General features: G+C 41.8%; 1 protein-coding gene across 2 annotated transcripts in view; it reads left to right on the forward strand.

Annotated features, from left to right (window-relative positions):
* Positions 1–84: 84 nt before the first annotated feature.
* Positions 85–20,653, forward strand: part of LOC311525882 (uncharacterized protein) — a 103,819-nt gene continuing 83,250 nt past the window's right edge. Inside the window, exons 1-3 of one of the 2 annotated variants that reach the window (XR_014712882.1) lie at positions 85–260; positions 7,764–7,836; positions 8,209–9,224. Coding sequence is in view for 1 of the 2 variants with exons in the window: in XM_084638291.1 (XP_084494417.1) it covers positions 7,786–7,836 (51 nt within the window). In the remaining variant the exon portion in view is untranslated. Of the gene's footprint in view, positions 261–7,763; positions 7,837–8,208; positions 9,225–20,653 lie in introns of those variants that run through there. The other variant, XM_084638291.1, reaches the window with a different exon arrangement.

Raw genomic sequence — 20,653 nt, forward strand, 5'->3', positions numbered from 1 at the left:
GTGGGAAGAGCGATGACACTCACGCCCCTCTCCCAATCCAGCACCGTGCTGACATCGACCCCTTAGACCCGCCCCCTGCCCACGCACTGACGGACATTCGTTCCCAGGCAGAGCGCGGGGTGGACCTAGGGCTGAGCTGGGCTGGGCTACTACGTAGGGGTGAAAACTCCTCCTCAGAGCGTCGTATTAACCGTTTGGAATGTTCCATCGCCTGGCGTCCCCCGCCCGCACGGGTGTGGTACCGCCCTGAGGTGAAAGGGGTGAGCGCCCGCCTGTATGTTTAGGGTTGTGCGTTCACGGGGGGATATGTCCCTTCCCCGTCCCCAAACGGGGCCCCGGGTTCAGTATGGGGCATCTGCTCCCTCCGCCCCCCACGGGCCACGCATTCAGTACGGCGCTACGCCCCCTCCCCCCCACGGGGCCCAGCGTTCAGTAGGGAGATACGCCCCTTCCCCGCACGCACGGGCCTCGGGAGCGGCTCGGCGGATACTCCCCCTCCCCCGCCTGGGGACACGTACCGGGCATACGCCCCCTTCCCCCACGAGGCCCCGGCGGCAGTACGGCGGCACGCCCCCTTTTCTCTCCCCCCTTTTCTCGCTTTCCCGGGGGCCTGTGGAGCGGTACTGGGATGCGCCCCCTCCCCACACGCGGCGCCGTGTTGAGTAGGGACGTACGCCACTTCCCACCACGGGGAGACGCCCCCTCCCCTCCCCTCCTGCCCACAGGGCCCCCGTTTCACTATGGGTCTAGGACCTCGTCTTTAATTTGGAGGTACACTCCCTTCCCCCACAGGGCCCCTTGTTCAGTACGGGGATACCCCCATTTTCCTGCAAGGCCTCTTGTTCAGTGTGGGACTGTGTCCCCCGCATTACTCTATGTAAAGTTGGGGATATGGTCTGCCTCGGCCAGGGCCCTGTGTACAATCTAGGGAGACGTCCACTACTCCTCACAGGTCCTTGGGTTGAATATTGCGATACGTGCTCCTTCCACACTATAGACCCCCTGTTCAGTATGGGGATACACCCTTTGCCCCCACAGCAACCCCCAGTTCAATAAGCAGATGTGCCCCCCCCATCTACTCCTTCACGATCAATAGAGGGATATGCCCCCCTTCAAAGGGATCATATTTAGGCACCTGAAGATAAGCAGAATTATTTTCTGAAGTGCTGAGTTTAGAGTACCCACAAATTCTGTAACAGTCCATGGGAGCTGCATGTTCTCAGCACCTTTAAAAATCAGGCACTTATGTTTGGGTGCCTAAATATGGACATAAGGGTTGAGCCTCAGGCACTTATATTAGAGCTCTGAACTCCGTTTTTATGGTTTTAAAATCATGTATAAGTTTTGACAGTTGGTGGGTCTTTCATGAAATTAATGAATTAAGTAACTTTTCGGGGGCTGGATCCTTAATACAGAAATGCAGCATGCAGAAACTACAAGTCACAGCATTCAATGCTTCATACTGACTCAAGAAGCTTGGCTGCAGTTGAATGCTAGAAACCTGCAGTTTTTCTGAGACGCTAAAGTGGTGTTCAGAATGAGGGCATGTCTACACTGGCAGAGTTACAGCGCCACTCAGAGAGCACTGAAGGGAAACTGCAGTTGTGTGTTCACACTATCAGCTGCCTGTGCAATAGTGTGTTCATACTTGCGGCACTTGCAGCAGTATTCGGAGCGGTGCACTCTGGGAAGCTATCCCACAGAGCACCTTTCTCTTCTGCCGCTAAGACTTGTGGGAAGGTGGAGGGGGTCGCAGGGCATCCTGGATCCTGTCCCAATGACCCATGATGCATCGCTTCGCATCACAGAAATCCCTGTGCTTCCATCCGCATTTGGCACCATCTTTCAACAGTTTTTGTACTGCCCACCATGCCTCTTTGGGCTGCAGGAATGGATCCCGAACTGCTGACCAGTATGCTGCTCACTCTGACCAACACATCACGATTGGCAGTGGAATTATTCCTTAAACTACAAAGGCAAGAGGAGTCTGACATTGATCTTGCCATGCATAGTAGCTACAACCCGAGATTGCTTGTGGCATTCATGGAGGTGCTGACCGCAGTGGAACACTGCTTGTGGGCTCGGGAAACAAGCACGGAGTGGTGGGATCACATTGTGATGCACGTCTGGGATGACAAGCAGTGGCTGCAGAACTTTCGGATGAGGAAAGCCACATTTATGGGACTGTGTGATGAGCTCGTCCCTGCTCTGTGGTGCAAGGACACGAGAATGAGAGCTGCCCTGTTACTGGAGAAGCACGTGGCATAAACAGTGCGGTCGCAAAGTTTGCAGATGATACTAAACTGCTCAAGATAGTTAAGACCAAAGCAGACTGTGAAGAACTTCAAAAAGATCTCACAAAACTAAGTGATTGGATAACAAAATGGGCAAATGAAATTTAATGTGGATAAATGTAAAGTAATGCACATTGGAAAAAATAACCCCAACTATACATACAATATGATTGGGGCTAATTTAGCTACAACTAATCAGGAGAAAGATCTTAGAGTCATCCTGGATAGTTCTCTGAAGACGTCCACGCAGTGTGCAGCGGCAGTCGAAAAAGCAAACGGGATGTTAGGAATCATTTAAAAAGGGATAGAGGATAAGACGGAGAATGTCTTATTGCCCTTATATAAATCCATGGTATGCCCACATCTTGAATACTGCGTACAGATGTGGTCCCCTCATCTCAAAAAAAGATAGACTGGCATTAGAAAATGTTCAGAAAAGGACAACTAAAATGGTTTGGAACAGGTCTCATATGAGGAGGAATTAAAGAGGCTAGGACTTTTCAGCTTGGAAAAGAGGAAAATAAGGGGGGATATGATAGAGGTATATAAAATCATGAGTGGTGTGGAGAAAGTGAATTAGGAAAAGTTATTTATTTGTTCCCATAATATAAGAACTAGGGGCCACCAAATACAATTAATGGGCAGCAGGTTTAAAACAAATAAAAGGAAGTTCTTCTTCACTCAGCGCACAGTCAGCCTGTGGAACTCCTTGCCTGAGGAGGTTGTGAAGGCTAGGACTATAACAGGGTTTAAAAGAGAACTGGATAAATTCATGGAGGTTAAGTCCATTAATGGCTATGAGCCAGGAGGGGTAAGGAATGGTGTCCTTAGCCTCTGTTTGTCAGAGGGTGGAGATGGATGGCAGGAGAGAGATCACTTGATCATTACCTGTTAGGTTCACTCCCTCTGGAGCACCTGACATTTGGCCACTGTCAGTAGACAGGGTACTGGGCTGGATGGACCTTTGGTCTGACCCAGTATGGCCATTCTTATGTTCTGTGTTCACTGTGGAAGCTGGCTACTCCAGACTGCTACCAATCGGTCAATAATCCGTTCAGAGTGGGAAAGTCTACCGCTAGATTCATGTTGATGGAAGTGTGCAGGGCCATTAATCACTTCCTGCTCCGAAAGACCGTGAAGGGGCAACGTGCATGACATTATAGATGGTTTTGCACAAATGGTTTCCCTAACTGCGGAGGGGAAATAGATGGCACACATATTCCAATTTTGGCACCAGACCACCTAGGCACCGAATACATTAATCACAAGGGGTATTTCTCAGTTGTTCTCCGGGCGCTTGTGGATCACCGTGGGCATTTCACGGACATTAATGCAGGCTGGTCCGGAAAGGTTCATGATGCACGCATCTTTTGGAACACTGGCCTGTTCAGGAAGCTGCAAGCAGGGACTTTCTTCCCAGATCAGAAGACCACCGTAGGGGAAACTGAAATGCCCATTGTGATCCTGGGAGACCCCGCCTACCCTTAATGCTGTGGCTTATGAAGCCATACACGGGGCAACTTGACAGCAGCAAGGAGCAGTTCAACAACAGGCTGATCAAGTGCAGAATGACTGTTGAGTGTGTTTTTGGCCATTTAAAATTTTGCTGGCCCTGCCTCTATGGGAAGCTGGACATGGCCGATGACAATATTCCTATGCTTATAGCGGCATGCTGTACGGTCCATAATATTTGTGAAGGGAAGGGTGAAAGCTTTACTCAGGGCTGGATTGCAGAGGCTCAGCACCTGGAGGCTGAGTTTGAACAGCCAGAGAGCAGGGCTATTAGAGGGGCACAGCGTGGGGCCATAAGGATCAGGGATGCCTTGAGGCAGCAATTTAAAGCTGAAAGCCACTAATATTTGTTGATATGCTCGGGAATGCAGTGCTTGTAATGCTAGGAGGTGATTGGTGCAGAAGATCCAATATGTGGGTTTAACGTAATTGTATGTTGCTTTGCAGTCCTCTTTTTGCTTTCAATTAATAGAATAAAGATTGCTTTCAAACCAACACAATTCTTTTATTAAAAGACAACAACCAGAGGAAAGAGTCAAACAAAAAAACCCATCAGCAGTGAGGGGGATAGGGGAAGGGAAGGTCCCAGGAGGAGGAAGGGTCCCAGGACGGCTAAAGATTTGTGTATGTCCAGGGATCATATCCAGCCTTTTCCTTTGGAGTACAATGCAGTGGGTACTGTACTTCAGCAGTGCCAAACTGCAGAGGGATGGGTGTTGCATGCAGTGGCTAGTGGGAGTCTGCAGTGCTGGACTGTGATGGGGGAGGAGTGGAATACCATGGGTATACACTGGAGCCAGGAGGTTGATAAGAGTGTGTTGGCACTGTCTGGGGGGCGCATGGGAAAGAGTTTTACGACAGCGGCTGCACAGGAGGGCGGGTGCCGAGCTGCTCGGTTTGAAGAGCTAGTATTGCCTGGAGCTTGTTTCCTTGGCGCTCCATAAGCTTGAAGAGCTGCTCTGTGGCTTCAATCTGATGTGCCACGTTCTCCTTTCGGTCCCTCTTCTCGCTGTCCTGCCACTCCTTCAATTCCTGTTTCTTGGCGGCGGAGCGCATCATAACATCACGCAGAAAGTCCTCCTTAGTTCTTCTTGGCCGCTGTCTAATTCTGCGCAGCCATTCAGCCACCGAGAACAATGAGGGAGGCTGGGCTCCCAAGGTCATCGGTGTGCAGTTTAAATGCAACATTTTACAGAAGCAGTATTGTTTGCGACACAACACTGATTCAGTGTTTTAAAACACAGCCAGTGCTCACACACCTGTCACTAACTGGCTGGCCCCAGGCAAGCACACATGAGCCACAAGACCCCCAAAATGGTGAGTAGCCACAGGGGCAGGGTAAATCACTCTTTCCGGACCCTGCTGTACACTGGGCACATAGTTCTTGGAGAAAGCCAGGACTGTAGGGGCGGTCTGATGATCATTCTTGTCCCCACACTTTCCACAGGAGGTGATAATTATGGAAGATATCTCGCTGCTGAGGGTGAGCAGGGAATCAAGGGAGGGTGTTCTCCAAGCTTGCGGCTTCAGCGCTGGCCCCTATGCAGCTCACCTGTGTGCAGCAATGGTCGTCTCCTCTGTGACGGCACAGTGGTGCGGGAAAGTTACCATTAATGGGGCAAGAAACAAAGCAGCTCTGCTGAAGAACGTGCAGCAGCGGATTGCCCAGTATCTCCACGAGAGTTTCCTGGAGATCTCTGAGAGAGATTACCGTGAAGTGAGGGAGTTAATCAACAGCTTGTTCCGCCACTCAGACTAGGCAAATGGTGGGAGACGAGCCTGCTTTCTGCAACCCTTCTGCCCCCAACAATTCACTTCAGCAATTCCCCAAATCAGATCCACTTACCAGGGGCCTCCTCTCCTGTTTATGCTTCGTCAAGATCCGACTGCTGTGACTGGCTAGCCTCGTCTGGGGTAGAAAAGAACTCCTGGCTGCATGCATTTCTGACCTCCGAGTCAGCCTCTGCCTCTGGGTCCCCCTCCACATCCTCATCCAAGATTTCCTCCTCCTGGCTCAGTCCAGTTTTGACTGGCACGCAAGCCACCGAAGTATCCACAGTGGTCTTCGCAGAGGAGGTGGGGTTGCCACTGAGTATCGCGTCCAGCTCTTTGTAGAACCAGCAGCTCGTAGGCGCAGCACCGGAGCAGCGGTTTGCCTCCCGCACCTTCTGGTTGGCATTCTGCAGCTGCTTCACTTTGACCCTGAACTGCAGTGTGTCCCAGTCATGGCCCTTTTCTGTCATGCATCATGAAATCTGTCTGTAGGTGTCATAATTCCTACGGCTGGAGTGCAGCTCGGACTGGACAGCCTCCTCTCTCCAAATGCTGATGAGGTCCAGCTGCTCGGCATTGCTCCAAACAGGGGATCACCTGGTGCATGGAGCAGGCATGGCCACCTGGAAAGATGCACTGAGACCACTGTACGCATCATCGAGCAAACAGGAAGGGGGACTTTCAAAATTTCAAAGAAATTTATGGGGTGGGGCTGACAGTTGGTCACCTGAGGGCAGGGCAGTAGAGTTCAAACCAATGACCAGAGAGGTGAGAACAGGCATGGTGAGACCTCCCGGAGGCCAGTCGCAGCGCTGTAATCGACCACAGTGTCTATTCTGGCACTGCAGCACTGTAGCCCCAGTGCAGAAAGCTGTACACCTCTCGTCGGGGTGGGATTTTTACAGCGCTGCAATTGCGCAGTTTCTGCGTGCTAAGTGGCTTGGCAGTGTGTACACCTCGGGAGTTACAACGCAGCATGCTGCTTTACTGCGCAGAAACTTGCCAGTGTAAACAAGGCCTGAGAGAGAGCATTTTATGTTGTCTGTCATCTTGTTGGGTGGCACCTTTGTGTTAAAGATGAGAGCACCTATATAAGGCCATACTTCTATGTTAAAAATAAGATGGGTGCCAGTTCAGCTTATCTTATTTGGGCTGATTTTTAAAGCTGATTTTGATTATTGACTTCGGTAGGATTTGTGGATGCTCACCATTTCTGAAAATCAAACTACTTGTATTTATGTTCCTAATTATGGATTTAGGAGCCTAAGTTCAGGGACCCAGATTTGAACATTTGGGGCACTCTTCCAAAGTGTTGCTCATTTGGAGTGATGTACCCTCATTTTTCATTAAGGAAGTTTTAAAAGTATAATCTTCCTCTGATGATAATATTTCAGTGAGACATTTCTGGCCTATTGGTAATATTATAAAATCTCTTTAATTCAGACTGTTAAATTTTCAAGCTCCTTGAATATCATGGACTATGTTCCTCGATACCAAAGTCCAGTCACATTTGTGCTATTTCAGTACTCTTGCTTCCAGATTAAATCAAGAAGTACAAAGGAAACCACAGAAAACAAAATATTTAGCTGAACTTTTATGAAAATGTTAAAAGTTCAGTTTGAATTTTTTACAAAGGTTTAAGTATAGGGTAGACGGATTTAAATCAAAGTGATTTACATCATCGATTTTAATCATGATATAAAAAAGCAAGCAGGAAACCTTGATTTAAATAATCAATTTGAATCATGTTTTGCATTTGGACTTTTTAGTTATTTTTCTAAAGAAAGTTTGATTCTCATTATTTGGTAATAATTAAAATAGCTGGATTTGCAATTCTGCACTGTCTGGTACTTCTTTTTGATAACCAGGAAGATACAGTGTATCTATACACAGTTATTAGAGCAATTATGTACAGTAGAACCTCAGAGTTACGAATATCTTGGGAATGGAGGTTGTTTGTAACTCTGAAATGTTCGTAACTCTGAACAAAACATTATGGTTGTTCTTTCAAAAGTGGACAACTGAACATAGACTTAATGTAGCTTTGAAACTTTACTATGCAGAAGAAATGTGCTGCTTTCCCTTTATTTTTTAGTAGTTTACGTTTAACACAGTACTGTAGTGTATTTGCTTTTTTCTTTTTCTTTTTTTGGTCTCTGCTGCTGCCTGATTGAGTACTTCCAGTTCCAGATGAGGTGTGTGGTTCATGGGTCAGTTCATAACTCTGGTGTTAGTAACTCTGAGGTTCTACTGTATCGTAAGTTACGATTCTTAATTCTTACATTTTTACATTTTTTATTATGTTAGAAAATGATGAATAACGTATTTCTAGATGATGAATATTTTTTTAACTTGTGATTTGTGTCAAACTATTTTGATATAATTCAAATTCAGTGCAAAATGTACAAAAAAGCATGCTTTTTTATTAAATAAAACTAGTTTAAAAGTGCTGGATAAATAAAAAAATTTATCAAGAAGTTTATCAGAACATGTTTTTCATTTAAAGTTAACTGATTTATTAAAGGAATTAGTATCTGTAGTTAATGAATTGATTCTTTCTGTTCACCATATCCTTCAAGATTTTAGAACTAATAGATTTCATCCTTTGATGTCTAATTTTTATTTATAGATTGGAAGAGGAAAACAAGCTCTCCTGTTTTTTCAACTTACAATTGGTTTCTTAGCTTTGAATGAACTAGTCATTGAATTAAACTAGTGGAATAAGATGAAATGAAGAGAATATTCTCTCTGAACCTGCAGAAGAGAGGTTACTGCCATCAAAAGTGGTTAGCACTTACCCAAAACTCTGTTTCTAGGCAATTAGCCAGTCATTTCTACCAGTTCTTTGGTTTGCCTTTCTTTAAAACTTGGTAGCAAACATGAACTTCTTTAATATTAGTGTGGCATTGTACTTTATATGTTTATGGAAATATGCTTATGAGTGTAAATATAACATAACTGGAATATGCTTTATGCTAGATATGCCATGTGACATATGGTCTACTGAATATATTCATCCTATTTGTATGCATGTATCATTTTTATATCTAAAGTTATGAGCATTGGCTCTGTGCTTGTATTTGAAGTGTTTGCTGTAGGAAACACATAAGGGAGGTTTGGCCAACATTGTGAAAGGTCTATTCAAGTAATTGGGAGTATTTAACTACAGTGGACTTTGGGAGACACAAGTTCACATCTGTTCAAACTAACATGTAAACAGTGGTGTTGGCCTGCAAAAAGCTGAATCATACATGGACATGTGACTTGCCCAGGAGGCTACAAACTCCATCTTGTTGCTGTGATTTTGCGGAAGAGCAATGGGGTTTCTGCCCACAAGTGAGAGACTATAAAGGGTCTGCAAGCCTCTCCATTTGGTCTTTAGCTGGCTTAAGAGATGGCCTCTCCACCCCAAAGAGATGCCTGAAAGAAACTGGAACAAAGGGTGTGTGAGTGATTGCTGGACCCAGACCATAAACTACAACATTGGTCTGAAAAGGATTGTACCTGAGATAACATCTGGGGTGAGAAGTTAGTATTTGTAACTAGATCCTTAGTGTATTAAGTTAGCCTTGCGTGTTTTGTTTTATTTTGCTTGGTAATTTACTTTGTTCTGTCTGTTATTAATTGAAACCACTTAAATCCTACTTGTTGTACTCAATAAAATCACTTTGTTTATTAATTAACCCAGAGTAAGTAATTAATACTTGGGGCAGCAAACAGCTGTGCATATCTCTCTATCAGTGTTATAGAGGGCGGACAATTTATGAGTTTACCCTGTATAAGCTTTATACAGAGTAAAACAGATTTATTTGGGGTTTGGATCCCATTGGGAGCTGGGTATCTGGGTGCTGGAGACAGGAGCACTTCTTAAGCTGTTTTCAGTTAAGTTTGCAGCTTTGAGGGCATGGTTCAGACCCTGAGCCTGTGTTGGAGCAGACTGGCGTCTCTGGCTCGAAAAGGCAGGGTTCTGAAGGCCCAAACTGGCAAAGAAAATGGGCTCAGAGGTAGTCTCAGCACATCAGGTGACAGTCCCAAGGGGGTCTCTGTGACCGAACCTGTCACAATTAGTTTTTGTTGTATTTAATTTAAAAGATTTAATAGATTATAATAAGTTTAGGCCTTAACATAGAGTGTCGGTTTTAAGTAGGTTTATTTTTTAAAAATACATTTAATTAATTTAATGTACAAATTGATTTAAATTAAATTATTACTGTATTATTTAATTGAATATTTAATTAAAATCTGATTATTTTAATCTAAAAAGCATTGATTTTTATCCACCCTGCTTAAGTAGTCACTTATGTTATCTGAACTGATGTCTGTCACTCTCAAATTGGCTTAATATTGGTCTGCATAACTTACTGAAATGCTCCACTATTGGACACAGCCAGGGCATTCCTCCTTCTGTGGGCATGGCATTGCTTCAGAGGGCCACTGCTTGAGACAGAATTCCAGCTCACAGCGGCTGGCCTAGTCCAGTGGCTGACCCCCAGTGTTTTCATTACATTTGTAGAATCAGGAGTGAGATGCTGCCAAAAGTGCTCTTCCATGCTGGGGCCATGGAAGTAGCTGTGTAGTTGCGGCACCAGCGGTGGGAGAGAGGTCTCCCAGCACTGTAAAAAAACCACCTGCATGAGGTGTTTTTTCACACCCCTGAGCGAGAAAGTTGCAGCGCTGTAAGGTGGCAGTGTAGACAAGTCCTTACTTACTCAAAACTTTGCAACCTAAATACTAGGCCTGATTACATATGAATGTTATTCTGGTAGGGAAGGGTGTGAATTTAAAAAAGAATAACTATTCCTGAATATCTCCAGGAGTAGAAAAGCTGTAGGAATGGGATGTACTGCTTTTCATGGCAGTGAGGTAAATTTACATAGATGGAATACATGGTAGTGTGCTACAAGGTTTTATTGGCATAAGTTTGAAGTTGGCTTTAGAAGTAGCAAAGCGATGAGTAAATTAGGTTGCATAAATTCTAAAAATACCCTGTATACTGTAGCACTCCATCATGGATTTTGTATATGCCAAATATTATGCATAAAAATATTTGTGTGTTAAAAAATTTATTGATGCTGCTTTTCCATATTGCTTTGCCTGTAAAGCCAGGTGATCGTGGGTCCAAATGTAAAAATCTCAGGAAGAGAATAAATTATGTTTAATGTATTTCATTCAGAATCTTCTAAAATAACCAGTATCATCCTCTTGAGACATCATTTGCAGTATTAAAGCCTGATATTTCATGTTCTAAGAGGTATAGAAACATAAGCATTATACCACTGCCAAAATGGATTCTTGACTTTCTAATGATATGAAGTACCCACTTCAAGCCCTGGTGGGTCATGAGACACTGGACTTTGAAGCTGTCACTGGTCCAGGACTAATTACTGCTTGTCCTGCAAGTCGGCTCGGTGTTGTTTTGGGGAGGAGGATGAAATTCCTTATTTGATGGGGAATGGGTGAAGAAGGGAACGTTTATTTGACAAGTTAGGGTTTTTTTGTTTTGTTTTTTTTAATGGCAGCTATTTGAAACTATTTGGATGTTTTGAATATTAGACGTAGTCACAACAGTGGTGGATTAGAAAGCAGAGGGAAAGTCAAGTGGCTAAATGTGTTTGATAACATTATTTATCGTATGCCTCTGCAGTTTATAACATGGATACCAGGGAGGTCAGTAGGAATTCTGTTGATTTTTTTCAGGTTAGCTTGAGAGCTCTCCTCAGTGAACGGTGTTAGGCTTTGAGGTTGTTTATAGACAGTCAGGGTAATTTGATGTTTGGAATAGTTTACAGTTTGGAATAGTTCTTCACATCTTGATTTAGCAGATCGTAAGGCAGAGTAAAAGCCTTTTAGTCGTAGAGGTGAAATAGGCTCACAGAGCTTCTTATGTCACTGTTAGTTGGACTTTGAGTGTGGCTTGTGCCAACTGGTCTGTTTTCCTATCCCGGTACTTTATCTGGCACAGGACATCTATGAACGATGGTGACCTTTGAAGGAAGATTCAGGTGGGGGCATGTAGTGGCCAGTATGTCAGTGATCAAGGATAGGAAGTTGTACAGATCTGAAATCACTTTGGTACACTGTGGCACATTTAAAACAATATTCAGATTGCAGGCATTTGAGCATTTTTCTCACATATAACCCTGGCCAGTTATGGTAAAATGCTTCTGATTAACAAAAAATCTTATGGGGTAATAGTGCTCATAAGAACTACGTCCTCATCCGCAAGACAGATAAATATTAAAAACCTCTAAGGAAGGAGATTCTATCACCTCCCTAGGTAACGCATTCCAGTGTTTCACTAAGAGGGTGGTGAAAGTTTTTCCTAATATCCAATCTAAACCTCCCCCACTGCAACTTGAGACCATTACTCCTCGTACAACTTCCTATCCTTGAGTCAGCAGTGTGCCCTTGTTGCCAAGAAGGCCAATGGCATTTTGGGATGTATAAGTAGGCGCATAGCGAGCAGATCGAGGGACGTGATCGTTCCCCTCTATTCGACATTGGTGAGGCCTCATCTGGAGTACTGTGTCCAGTTTTGGGCCCCACACTTCAAGAAGGATGTGGATAAATTAGAGACAGTCCAGCGAAGGGCAACAAAAATGATTAGGGGTCTGGAACACATGAGTTATGAGGAGAGGCTGAGGGAGCTGGGATTGTTTAGCCTGCAGAAGAGAAGAATGAGGGGGGATTTGATAGCTGCTTTCAACTACCTGAAAGGGGGTTCCAAAGAGGATGGCTCTAAACTGTTCTCAATGGTAGCAGATGACAGAACGAGGAGTAATGGTCTCAAGTTGCAGTGGGGGAGGTTTAGATTGGATATGAGGAAAAACTTTTTCACTAAGAGGGTGGTGAAACACTGGAATGCGTTACCTAGGGAGGTGGTAGAATCTCCTTCCTTAGAGGTTTTTAAGGTCAGGCTTGACAAAGCCCTGGCTGGGATGATTTAACTGGGAATTGGTCCTGCTTCGAGCGGGGGGTTGGACTAGATGACCTTCTGGGGTCCCTTCCAACCCTGATATTCTATGATTCTATGATTACATTTACAAATGGATGCCAGAAGACAAGAATGAGACCATATAACAAATGCTCTGAAATCAGTGAGACTGCTTGCATATGGGTAATGTACCTCAGGTGGCATGTGACCAGGATTCATCACCAAATTTGGTCTGCTGGTTGGATCATTAGCTTCCCTGGCTTGGGCTGGTACTGATGAGGAGTGCAAAGTGAATGCTGATCCATGCCACTCGCTTGCAGAGTAAGGTTCTGTATTCATCATGGGTCAGGATGGCATAATCTGGCTTTAAATAAGTTATCTGAATCTATCAAAAATTGGTATATTTGAAGTTGTCTCTTTTCTAAAACAGTATAAAATTTCTCAGTTAACTACATTTGTTCATTATTATCATTATTTACATAATATGGTATTTGTACCTGTTACTTCACAGATAATAACGTGCTATACAAAAAAACCAAAGTCCCTGCCCCCAAAAGCTGACAATCTAAAGGCACAAACGGATACAGTTATAGCTAGCAAAGTGTGGTGTGAAAGTTATTGCTGATGAGTCTAATGGAATAGGCAGGCTCTTAGAAATGATTGGAAGGAGAAGAGGAATCCATAAATGTATAAGTTAGTTGGAGTTCACTGTTACCCTCTGGGATAGCAAGGTTCAACATTAACTATTGCACAGTAGGCTTCCAGCTTGTGAGAACAGATTTTTTTTTCCCCAACACATTATTTCAGAATAGAAAATTCATTCTTTTTTGTAATTTTGATGTCATTATTATAACACTGGTATAATGCATAGTTTAACATATGTGAGTACTTGTTTGCAGAGTGGAGCTGGCTTTTGGTTTATATAGGCTTGAAATTTAAAGTATCAAAGATGTACTGTATTCCTGCCTTTGTATCCAATAATATTTCCACACCAGAACATCCAATTCATTTCTCACTGGCACTCCATAAAATATATTGGCATTTAGTGTTAGGCAATTCCAAATCCTGGATTGAAAGAGTTAATCACTAACCACTCCATTCATGAACAGTGTTTACACAGGGATTTTGATGTAACTTGAAACGACCATGTAATGAGCCACTTTCAAGCAAGCTATAGTTAATAAGTGTTCATCAGCCTGGGTTATTTGACTGAAATTTTGTGTGGCCCATGGGAGGGGGAGGGGAAGGGGAACTTGATAAGGGATGGAAAAATAGGGAAAGGATGAGGAACCAGAATGAACAAGACACACTGATTCATTAACAAAACAGAAAGGTTTCTAAAAAGTCAAGTATAAAAGTTGCTTCAGCCCCAGGGTAGGTTGTCTGAAACATACACAAATAACCCATACAATGGCCTTGGCAGTGTTACAGGGATAATATTTTTGCAAGGTTGAACTATTACTGAACAATGTTCTAGTATATTGGGCACAAGCATACTGGCACTTTTATTCAATGTCAAGCAAATATGTATTCCTTTTTTGTTTTGAACAAAAATATTTACCAGGGACAGTGAAAAGAACACCCCACATAACTCATGTTTGAGTTCTTATGTGTACCCAGCATAGAGATGTAGTAACAGAACCCTCTGCCTAGGCTGCATATGTCCTAGTATATTTTTGTGAATCCCTCTGCAAGGCTTCAGTATCAGTGAATTATTAGTGACTTTCTGCGCCAGTGCTTCTTCCTCTTGAGTACTGAAAGTAGTTTTCCATATTTTAACGTATGAAGAACTCATTCATAGCTCTCATGCAGACAAATATATCTAACAACTGAGGAGGCGGAGACAGCAAAAGTGCCACCATCAGTGTAGCAAGACTATGGTGAAGCAATTCATCTGTAATATACCATAAAGACAGCCTACTTCCCTCTGTTGAGGACGAGTAAAAGTTGTTTCAGTTAATTAATACAGTGCTAAAGTATTGTTTGTTTACTAATATGGTCAAAAGCAGGGACTTCCATTGGTCGGTATTTGAAATCTTTACTTCATCCAGATTGCAATATGCAGCTGGGTATTTTTAAAAAAAGTTCTTGCAGATAATTACAATAAAATGTAAAATATTTGCATAAGTAATAGATATATTAAGATGCCTAATAATAACATTTATGACTAGCTAGTGGTTTTCAAGACAGTGTTTTACAACATATCAAAGGGAATCAGGCTGTCACATTTTTTCCCCGAAATGCAATGAACTGATACATAGGACTGCAGGGTTCATTTTTGTGGCTTTAGGATGATAACTGAGGAAGATCAATAGTGTGGGAAGGCAGCATGGTCTGTATGCTACTGGACTGAGAGTCAGTGGGAGTAGGATTTCACCTCTGGTTTCTAGGCCCAGCTCTGCTATTAATTGGTAGTGTGACCTTGGACAAATCACTTCCCCCTATATGTCTCTATTACTCTTCCCACCATTTGTCTGGTCTCTTCAGACAGTAACTCTTCAGGGCAGGGACTATCTTTTACTACTTGTTTGAACAGGCTAGAACAATGGACCCTCAATTTCAGTTGGGCAAAACAGAAAATTGATAAGCAACTTAGTTTTATTAAATTTGAGCATACTGTTGGGAGTTACTAAAAGGCAGCTTCCATGTATATGAATTTAGCTATATCACTGTGATATTTTGAGGGTGGCCTTTCTTGCAGATGAGTTCTATATCAAGATCTTAAGCAAAAAGCTGAAAATTAAAACCAAGCACCTATAGCAGAATGTTTCTCCTTCCAATGGACAAATATAGATGTTCCAATTTATTAAACTAAGGGTGCAAGAAATGTGAAAATTCTTGCCAAATACCTGTTGTTTTTAGCAGTTTGGTTGTTAGAGCCTGTAATTTAGAGTTTGAGTAAAAGCTCACATAAGGATGAGGTGCTGTGGTGGTCTAAATATCATACTGTACGAGTCAGCTTGAATTTTAAACAGCAAAATAATGGACTAGAATATGTAGGAGAAGAAAATGAATTACAGGCTAAAGATTGCTTAGAGGTGAGGGCAGAAAACAGAACAAAGCAATTTTAAAAAATGGAATTAGTTTGGATTTTTACATTTATAAAGACCACACTAATATAAAGAGAACGAGCCAATAGCTGGTGTGTTGATTTTTAGGCTTTGCTGAAAGTCTCATGTGACTTAAGCATGACACTTTCCCTTTTCATGACCCTGACAAAATTGTTCTAATTGTCTTTGCGATGTTCTTGTTTTCTTTGTAGAAAGAGGCATTAAATAAAGAAACTCCCAAACAATGTGAAAAGGAATATGTTTAACAACTGAAAACAACAGATGGAAATGTTCATACATATGGAACCGTATACTTAAAGTGCTAATGGGAAAGAATAAATGTTGTGAAGTCTCATCAGACTCTACTGTTCTGATTCTGACTCAACTGAAGTCAGTAGCAAAACTCATTAAATTTCAATGGGAGCAGTGTTTTTCTTAAACAAAGCATGTCAACCTCTATCATGGAACATTTGTACAGATAAGTGAACAAGTCTTTAGTATAATATGCTCTTCTTTGTGCTTGTTTTTTTTATGCTTATCCCATATTATTTTGTGCTGCTTCTGTTCCAGCTGTTTGACTGTAAGCTCTCTGGGGCAGGATTTTTTTCTCTGTTCAGCACACTCTGTTGAAAAGCATTATACGCATCTAAGGCACTATATAAATGATTAAGACAAATAGTAGCATGATGTGTACCAATTTCATAAATACTGATGTTTCAGCAGTATGTTTTGTAATAGCCTAGTCATTTTTAATCATTTTCGGGCTGCATGAGCCCCTGTCTGTTTTTCATCTGTTTGGTTTGGCGGCTCTCATTTACATAATTCTCTCATTAGGGCGTACACTTCAGAGTCTGCCAGAATTCAGACAATGTGAATAAATGTTTTGTTGTCCACTTAATCTTGAACCATATGCAATTTTAGAGGCAGAAGAACCTAAATTAGTACAGAAGAGAAGTCAAATCTGAGCAGTAAGTCCAATATGATTTTACAATACGTTAATGATGCTGGGCAGATTTTTACTTAGGAGGAGATTATAAGGCAGCTACTATATTTAGAATACAAAATGAACCATTGTTGCAGGAGCAATACGTTTTGAGAATACATCATCTAATAATTCCCATAATACTGTACCCTGGCTCCAATTGAGGTCAGTGGCAAAATTCCAGTTGACTTCAGCAGGAGCAGGATGAGATCCCTTGTTAATTAGCCACATGTATATACTATATTAGGTGGCCAGGAGATTTGTTGTCTCAGCACATCTCTGAGAAGCCTCTGCTACAGATGTAAAGTCTGGAAATGAAATAGAACTGTGCTCCCCTACCAGATCCTCCAGGGAAGGGGGACAGTGCTAAATGTATCCCACCCCTGGGGTGAATGGCCCACTAGCACAGCCATTCCAGCACAGCATTGTGTGGGTGTAGGGGTTGTAAATTTCATAATCTGTCTTGGAATTTGGGAATTTATTCTGATTAACCAGATTAATTTATACCAACATGCGGTCTTTTGGTCACATTACATCAAAATGTCACATTTCTGCTGCTATGTGTACTGTTGCCCACAGTGGAGTTTATACTTGAGTCTTCAAATTTGATTTTGAATGTTATTCATGGAACAGAGTTAGTTTCAGTCAAAAGTATTTAAACATCAGCAAATAAAACAGTGTTACCCATCTTTTCTGTTGGGTTAGTTTGTCAGAATCTAACAGCTTTTAAGATCAGAATATTTGTTTAAAAAATTGGAAAGCGGTAAAATTTTAAGGACACAGCTAAAGATTCATGAATTTTAAGGGTTTTTTCATTTTGATGAATAAATGTCTTAGTTTATAGCATATCTGGCATTTCAATCTTGTGATCAAATGGAATCCAGATCAGATTTCGTTTAACTGGTGTTAAAAGAACAATATGAAGAGTTTCAGATATTTTTCCATAGAGATCAGCGACATATTCATTTTCTCATGTCAGTATTTCAAGTTAATATTGATGAGTTTAGAAAATGAATTATTTCTGGTAGATTTTATAGATTTTACAAATTCCTCAGTTTGGGAGCAATGGATTATGATTATGATGATGGTGATGATGATGTATTATGATGGAAGATCTCCCTGATTCACTGCAGGATAATTTCTGATATCTGTGTGTTACTCCCTGACGCTAATTATTCTTTTAATTTATTTGCACCATAAGTACTAACTTAATTCTGTTCTATGAATTATCAGTTATTATTCATATTTTGCACAAGTTGATTTGATTACATTCATTCCTCAGAGTTTGTAAGTAAAAATAATGATCAGGGTAGTTGTTTGTTTGTTTTGTTTTGTTTTGTTTTTAAATTAATATAGGATGTCCTCAGAGCAAAAAGAAAATTTTCACTATTCTCTGTTAACCAGTCAGGTACTTTAAATAACCTAGGGCCTGATCTTGCAAACCTTCACATTCTTGAGTAATTAATTGAAGTCAATGGTTTGCACGACTGAGTTCCTAGATTGTAAGTCCTTGCATAACTTCTGGAGCGTAATAATAAGTTTAGATGGCAGTGTGGAAGAGAAGTGTTGTCTGCTTTAAATGTGAGAGGATAGTGGTGGCATAATTAGAATTTTTAAAGAATCTTTAGAGATCACCTTTAATTGTCCTTCTGAAGGAACTGACCTAATCATTTGATGGGGATGTGTTTGCTGTACAACTGTGGCTTGCAGAAAATCCACTTGGTCACAAATATTAGACATCCAGGTTCAAAGGTAGGCCTGTATGTGTTTCTGTAATATTTTACTTGCACACTCAATACGTTTTCTTCCCCTTTTTACTTGATAAGCATATATTTAGAGCAAAGATTTACAACTAAATAAATAGAGTTGTGTGGGAACTGCTATATATTTAGATACTGGATATTTTTCTGGCAATTCTACTGCTACTATCTCCTATAGGATACAGGTTAGTCAGACTGTCATTGATCTCTTTGCTTTTTCATGGAAGATGTATGGCATAATATTTATTTTGCAGTATCTGTTACATTTCTGCAAACACACATATTTTGTAACTGATAGAGAATTTGGTGTATATTTTGGTTCCAATCTGATGCCTATAAACATGATATAAAAGCTTCGACTACCTGCCTTCCTGTGAGTTTTGACATAGTTAATATCTACAACTCTCAAGATATCATTCAGATATTACAGAAGTGAGGGAATTTGCTCTTATTGGGGTTTCTGTACTAACAGACATTAGATAGAACTGGAAAAATATAAACCTAAGATTCCTGATCACATAGTGCCCAATTTTTCCACTCTTACTCTTGTTGTAGTACTTGTGTAAGTTGTCCCATTGAAGTCAATAAAATAAAATACATCAGTGGGATTGGGAGACTATTAAACAAGACTAAGAAATGGTAGAATTAGGCCCATAATAGATGTTTATGGTACTCTGCATTTTTTAAACAGTGGAATGATTTCCATGGTACTTGATTTCTTAAAGACATTTTTCAAAGGATGGGTGAGATTTTCTGACCACCAGCACTATTAAGATAGGATTTACAAAAACATTTAAAAATCTGATTTCCATATAGATATCTTAAGCCAATCAAGCTATAAATCTGTGGATGCATAGTTCAGGTTTCTGTGCCAGACAATAACAGAAAGCAAATTGTGAGCTGGACCATCTGATTTCAGAGGGCTGTCTGGTCAAGGTTACCTTTATCTAAGCTAGGGTGCAGCAGTTTGAGGGATTTAATACTTGTAAGAAAGCAGAGATAAACAGTGGAAATTTTCTTGTTTCTCAGAGCAAACTGATGAAACCTTTGGAAATGTAGTTCTGGATGACATGAAGAATATCACAACACTTTTAAGACCATTACTGATATTTCCAGAACAATTACCTATCTCAAGGCAAGCATACCCATGGGCCTCCAAACTTCTAACACTCAGCAGAGAAACTGGGTGTTTAGTTAATGGGATTGTCTTGAAGGTCTTAAATAATGTTGAAAAGCCAGTACATATACTTTACAAAGGTGATGGCATATCAAGCAACATTTTAATGTGTAAGTGAGTAATGATTTTCTCAATTATAAACAAGTCCTTTATGGTTAAGTATTAGCTTCATGCATTTTGTGAGTTTATAGCATAAAGATATTACTCTTCAGTCCCCAAGCCTTTGAAAATAATTGTAGGTCACAGACACAGAGCTGTCATCCAGAAGAGGAGTGGGGCCCCATTTGGCAGAAGACAATTGTAAAGAGAGGTCATAACACTCCCTCTCCTACAAAGAGATATCAGTTTTATTTCAGACAGAAGTACCTCAGTCTTCCTCTCCTGGTGTTCGATATGAATCTGATTAAATCTGCACCAGACTAGCAGATAGGATACAGAATAACAGTATCACTTTGCACCAAACACCAGCAGGAGCAGAATTGAGAAAGTGGGTATAGTTTTTAGATGTGAAAGTATATACACAACTGCAGATACAAAAGCATCATAGTTAGACCCTCAGTTTTGTCCTGGAGGAGGATCCTACTGTAATGTCATTAGTGGATCTGATCTGTGCAATACACAGTTACAGGATGGCAGATGGGCATGTCTCATCTCCCCATGCTACAACTGGACCAAATGGCATCATAATGACATGGAATCATAGGATTGGAAGTGACCTCAGGAGGTCATGTAGTCCAACCCCCTGCTTGAAGCAGGAACAATCCCCAATTTTTGCCCCAGATCCCTAAACGGCCCTCTTAAGGATTGAACTTGCAACCCTGGGTTTAGCAGGCCAATGTGCAAACCACTGAGCTATCCTTCCCCCCTGTCAGTGAAGACAGCAGAAAGCAAAGAGCAACAGCTGCATCAGAAGCACGAGTTTGGGCTGGTGCCAACTCTGAGGTTCTGATGCTATGGCCCGTGGGCAAGGCTTCTTGCACTTATAGGGCCAGATAATTCGCACTTTTGAGGAGAAATGTCTTTCTCTTCTTTCATGGTAGTACCAACCCTGCTGGTGCCACTGCTAGTGATCCTATCCCTCTTCATCTTGTGAGAAATGCCTTTGATACCACAACAGAATTCTCAAGGTGAAGTTCTGCACATTACAAGTGACTCTTGACGAGTTTGATCC

This window comes from Lepidochelys olivacea (genome assembly GCF_965140295.1).
Source record: "Lepidochelys olivacea isolate rLepOli2 genome assembly, chromosome: 9".
Lineage (NCBI taxonomy): Eukaryota > Metazoa > Chordata > Testudines > Cheloniidae > Lepidochelys > Lepidochelys olivacea.